Here is a 6,063-nt window from a genome sequence, read left to right on the forward strand (position 1 = left end):
GCCAACCATACGGTATCTAACATTAACGGTGTAGCGCCAGAAGCAGCATATGTACAACCTTAATTGTGGAGTGAATACACCCCTACGTGCTACACCCCTGAGGCCCTGACTACATTTGGCACGCTCCTAGGTCCGGCGGGTAGGGCTCCCAGTTACCATACGCCGCTCAGCTTTTACGCGCCCACGGCCCACGGCGTGGGGTCACGTCCATCGTCTGCCTGCACGTCTATTGTACTGGTACGTGGCGCAGCATGCGCTGCTGAACTGCTGAACATGCCTACTCGTAGGTGGCAAGATAAAGATACAGCACGTGCAGTTTGATTACTAGCGTGATTACACAATTGCTCTATTTTCTTTCTTCCTTAAAAAATATTTGTTTACAGGACAGCACGATTGTGCAGTTTGATGAGCCGAATGAAAACTTGTGAAGGTACCTCTATGACCTGGAGTACACGGTGGAGCATGTATCACTATTCTCTAACAAAAAGTCATGTGTCGCTGCATACCCCTCCATTTGAAACTAGAGTGCTATAATTTGTGCAAAACAGATGAAGCCAGATACAAGGCATGGGCATCTGACTGGGATGGTGTTGTTGCTTGTTGCATGCTTGCATTGCAGCGTAGCATGACCATGACCATGACCATAGACAGGCACTTGACTCTCTCTCTCATGAAAGTCACTGTTGCGTCCTCGTCCGTTGCTCCAGCTGCACCCTGTGCTGTGGTTGCCTCCTCTCAGCTGTCGCTGTCGCCAATTAAACTGGCAAGACGGGGCCGGAGCTCGATTAGTGTTCCCTTTGAAAAAAGGGAGAGGGCAAGCAGGAGCTAGTAGCTTTGGAGTGTGGACTGTGTAGCTAACCGGACACTCCCTCCATTAGAGAGAAGAAGAAAAAAAGCCTTCATAAAGCCACTTGCTGGCTTGCTGCTGGTGAGCCTTTCACAGGTCGCTCGGCTCGGCCTTTTGTATCGGCTGCTTCTTCCCTAGGCGATCAATTATTCGGGTAGTTCGGGAGCGAGAAGAAGAGAAAAGAAAGGCAGGTCCAGCAGGCAAACGAACCCAACCGACGTAACCGCGGACATGACAGCCGGATGACGCCATGTCGCCCGGGGAGGGTGCGTCGGCGCCGCCGGCTGTTGCGCCCTCATCAGCAGGGGCAATGGCGGCCGAGGAGGCAGCGGCCAGGAAGCGCTACGAGGCGCTGGTCCAGGTGCGCACCAAGGCCGTCAAGGGCAAGGGCGCCTGGTACTGGGCGCACCTTGAGCCCGTGCTCGTCCCGCCACCCACCTCCGGCCTGCCGCCCAAGACAGCGCGCCTCCGCTGCGCGCTCTGCGCCGCCACCTTCTCCGCTTCCAACCCGTCGCGCACCGCCTCCGAGCACCTCAAGCGCGGCGCCTGCCCCAACTTCGCGTCGCCGCTGGCGCCCGTCTCCACGCCGCCGCCGCCGCATCACCAGCAGCTTGCCATCGCCTCGGCGTCGTCCGTCGTGCCCATCGCCTCCTTCCCGCCGCTGTCGCAGCGCCGCCACTCCACCGGCGGCGTCAGCGGCGGCCGCAAGCGCCACGCGTTGGCCGCCGCGTACGCGGCCGTGGAGGCGGCAGCAGCGGCCTCCTCGCAGCACGTGTTGGCGGGCGAGCCGGCCGTGTACACGTCCGCGCCACCCACGCCGCCGGCGCCGCGGCAGGTGCTCTCGGGCGGGCGGGGGGACCTGGGCCCGCTGGCGCAGCTCGAGGACAGCGTCAGATGGCTCAGGTCGCCTGGCGCGTCGCCGGGGCCGACGCTGCCGCACCGCCAGGCGGAGGCAGCGCTCGACCTGCTCTCCGACTGGTTCCTCGAGTCCGCCGGCGGCGTGTCGCTCGCCGCGGTGGAGCACCCGAAGATGAAGGCGTTCCTGCGCCAGGTCGGCCTCCCGGAGTTGTCAGGCGCCGACCTCACCCGCGCGCGCCTCGACGCGCGCTTCGCCGAGGCCAGTGCCGACGCCGCCGCGCGCGTTCGGGACGCGCGCTTCTTCCAGCTCGCCGCGGACGGGTGGCGCGACCCGGTCGTCACTCTCGCCGCCAATCTCCCCAACGGCACGTCCGTCTTCCACCGCGCCGTGCCCATGCCAGCGCCGCCGTCGTCCGACTACGCCGAGGAGGTGCTCCTGGACGCTGTCTCATCCGTCGCCGCCTCCGCCGACCTCCGCCATTGCGCCGGCGTCGTCGCCGACCGCTTCGGCTCCAAGGCTCTGCGCGATCTCGAGAGCAAGCACCCTTGGATGGTGAACATTTCTTGCCAAGTCCATTGCTTGACGCGCTTAGCAAAAGACATGGCGCGTGAGCTCCCGCTCTTCCACTCCGCCGCCACCAATTGCGCCAAGATGGCCGCGTACTTCAACACCACCGCCACCGTGCGCGCGCTGCTGCACCGGCATCAGGTCCAGGAGCTTGGCCGCGCGGGGCTCCTCCGCGTCGCCGCTCCGCCATCAGGCGACAGCGAATTCAGCGCGGCATTGGCGATGCTCGATGACGTCCTGACCTCTGCGCGGCCGCTCCAGTTCTCCGTCCTCGAGGAGCCCTTCAAGCTCCTCTGCATCGACGACCCTGCTGCGCGGGAGATCGTCGACATGGTGCACAGCGCGGCGTTCTGGGCCGAGGTGGAGGCGGCGCATTCGCTCGTGAAGTTGATCACGGACATGGTGAAGGAGATGGAGACCGAGCGGCCGCTCGTCGGGCAGTGCCTCCCGCTCTGGGAAGACCTCCGTGGCAAGGTCAGAGGCTGGTGCCGCAAGTTCAACGTCGACGAAGGGATCGCCATGGACGTGCTGGAGAGGAGGTTCAGGAAGAGCTACCACCCGGCGTGGTCGGCGGCATTCATACTGGACCCGCTGTATCTGATCAAGGATGCCAGCGGTCGGTACCTCCCGCCGTTCAAGTACCTGACGCCGGAGCAGGAGAAGGACATGGACAGGCTGATCACGAGGCTGGTGTCGCCGGAGGAGGCGCACCTCTCCATGATGGAGCTGATGAAGTGGCGCTCCGAAGGTCTGGACCCGCTGTACGCGCAGGCGGTGCAGGTCCGGCAGCCGGACCCGGCCACGGGGAAGATGAAGATCGCCAACAAGCAGAGCAGCCGCCTGGTCTGGGAGACGTGCCTCAGCGAGCTCAAGTCGCTGGGCAAAGTGGCCGTGCGGCTCATCTTCCTCCACGCCACCGCGAGGGTGATCAGGTGCCCGCCGAGGATGGCGCGGTGGCTGACCGCCTCGTCCGGCGGCATCGCCCGCGCGCAAAGGCTGGTGTTCGTGGTGGCGAACTCGAAGCTGGAGAGGAAGGACTTGACGAACGACGACGACCGGGACGCGGAGATGCTCACGGATGGGGACGACGACATGATGCTGGCTGATCCGACGACCACCGCCACTGTGGATCCTCATCGGTGAAGCAAACGTGTTAATTGTTTCGTCCTCATTGTGGTGTTAGCATCTGTAGAATTTGATTGTCCTAGGTTAGATTCTTTTGATCTTGTTTCGTCTCGTGGCCGCCGTGCTTGGTGCTTGCTCCCTCCTGTTGTTTTGGTGGGGTGGGGAGCAGGAGGGGCGCATGAGACGATGGAGATGGAGATTGCTTTTGATTATCAAGTGTGGTTAACCAATCAATAACGTTTGTGGTTCTTGCTGAATCGATGGATAAGTAGGCAGGAAATCAGGGGAATTTATTGCCTGTATTTGGGATCAGCAAGACAGCATGAATAAGGGACGTTGTGTTTTTTTTTTCCCGAGGTTTTATAAAGGTATCGCTATTTTTTCTCATTTACAATTTAGCTGCTATTTTTTCTCATTTACAATTATATAGCCTCATTTAACTCATTATTAACTATTTTAAAATCTAGCCCTCTTAACCCGCTATTTAGAACTATGGTTCTTTGTGTAAACCATTATTCTGGGTTGCTTTGCCACAGTGCGTTCTGCTCCACTTGACCTCATCTCTTGGTTGTAAAATTGCTGGCACTGTCAAAAGAGACTTTGACGATGGCAGTAAAGTTGTAATTACCATATATCCAAGTCACCACTTACCGCTGTATGTACAGCAGTAAATTAAACTGCTACAGTGAGGAATCACCGAAGCAAGCAAGAAGACGATGCTTTCCTTTCTTAATTTGACAGGATTGTTTTCCTTAGCTACAGCTACAAGTGTGCCGGTGGCGTTGGTGGGGTGCATTTGCAGCACCCAGTCCTGTAGCCCATCCCATCATTGGGGCCATCCCTGTCTGTTAATCTGGACAATGCTCACGTCGCAATAGTGCTGGGGAAGGTACATGTGTCTAGGGAAAATTCCTTGCCTCTACGCTTCGAGCTGCAGGCGCCTATGCCGGGGTGTGCAGTAGCGTGCCGACGCGGGGCCTGCTTGGCCTCTACGCTGTTCTGATCTACTTGCTCCTGCTTGAGCCACTTTGTTCTAGTCCTGGACTAAAGTTTAATCCAAATTCCTACTTTGATCGGATTCAAAGACTAAAGTCCATTAAAACATATAAACAAAGATAATATCCCTAATTAATGCACAAAATCTGCATTCTAAATATGTTGTAGCACTCCCCAATTGCTCTATATATGCATAGAATCTGTTTTGCTCAGGACGCGCAGCCTAACCGCGCTGTTGGCCCGTTCTGGGCGCCTAGCAAAGCATGAAAATTGCTCATATATTCAAAAAATTGCTATACATTCGAAACCATCACAGCTATGACCAACTAAACAAACCATCGGCTATCTAATCACAAAACTCATTCATGCTTTGATCATCGTCCACATGACGAGTATTAGTTATATTTCCTTGAGAAGATGATACTTCGAAGAATAGAATATAGTTTTGATCATGATCACACAAATCAAAGTCCGCATCCGCTAAAAAACTCTCTCAAATGAAATTATGAAGTGTCATGCATGCGATAATTATTTGGTTTTGCTTTAGCATCGGATAACTTGATAGATCTAATAAAATCCTCCACTTTATCTTCAAAACTCCAAAAGACCGCTCGATGACATTACGAAGTGAAGAATGTGTATAATTAAATTGCTTTTTTTACCTCTTGGCATTAGGCCTTGTCAATACTTTGGGAGATGATACTTTGTACCCTTGTACGGTGCAAGATAACCCGATCGGTTTGGGTACCCGAGTCGACAAGATAGAACTTGCCTACACATTTAATTTTTTTATGTAAGTCACATGTCAAGTATTGCAACTATGAGACAAAAGAGAGTATAGAACACGTCAATACCTTGAGGTGGATGTAGAAACTTCTCTTCGTACTTCTCAATTGCATCTTTGAACACCCTCATATCATGAATTGAGCCAGGCCATCCCGCCACGATAAAAGTAAATCTCATATCAAAGTGACATATGGTCATCATATTCTAACTGGTATATCCATGTCTTCCCGTATGTTGCACTACCTTGCTAGTTGGCACCACAACAGGTACATGTGTCCCGTCTATTACTCCAATACAATTGTCAAAGTACGAAGAAAAATGAGGAGATTGCAATCTAGGATGCACACTCCTAAATTCAGGGTCTACTGACCTAATGATATCAGCTGCAAGCTTGCTCACACTATGTAGTACTTTATCAAACTTCCTACTACATGTCTCGAGTGACCTAGTAAAACGATCTTCAGCTTGTCTAATAGACTGAGGGGCACCACATATCCATAAAAACAGCCTCAAAGCTTCCATAGATGACATCCTCCATGTGGACTTCAATCCATATGACTGAACAAGCAAATTATGAAGCTTATCAAACACACACCAACTCATCCTAAACATGTTGAAGGAAGAATTCTTATTTCCTAGTATTTTCATGACCCATTCATAACCACTTTCTATTGGTACTCTGTACTCCGATTTGTTCATGTATGTGTCAAAGTGGTACATACCGATCCTGGCACTAGCAACAATAGCAATTCTTCGCCTCCTCTTCTAATACTTCAAGGCATAATCTGCTAGTGCGTCCTCATCATCAGGCACCTGTTTGCAACAACAACAAATTATAATCAGCAACAACATCAAATTATAATCAGTAGCAAGAAAATGTAAT

The 6,063-nt window shown here is 53.7% G+C and overlaps 1 protein-coding gene across 1 annotated transcript; it reads left to right on the plus strand.

Moving 5' to 3' along the window:
- Positions 1-790: 790 nt before the first annotated feature.
- LOC117862462 (uncharacterized) lies at positions 791-3,748 on the plus strand. Its single transcript, XM_034745943.2, has one exon. It carries the CDS (start codon positions 1,098-1,100, stop codon positions 3,414-3,416), a length of 2,319 nt encoding a protein of 772 aa, XP_034601834.1. The 5' UTR covers positions 791-1,097; the 3' UTR covers positions 3,417-3,748.
- Positions 3,749-6,063: the final 2,315 nt, after the last annotated feature.

Source organism: Setaria viridis, chromosome 7 (genome assembly GCF_005286985.2).
Source record: "Setaria viridis chromosome 7, Setaria_viridis_v4.0, whole genome shotgun sequence".
Classification (NCBI taxonomy): domain Eukaryota; kingdom Viridiplantae; phylum Streptophyta; class Magnoliopsida; order Poales; family Poaceae; genus Setaria; species Setaria viridis.

Excerpts from the sequence above, each read along its gene's own strand:
- LOC117862462 (XM_034745943.2), top strand. The coding sequence starts at position 1,098 with ATGTCGCCCGGGGAGGGTGCGTCGGCGCCGCCGGCTGTTGCGCCCTCA.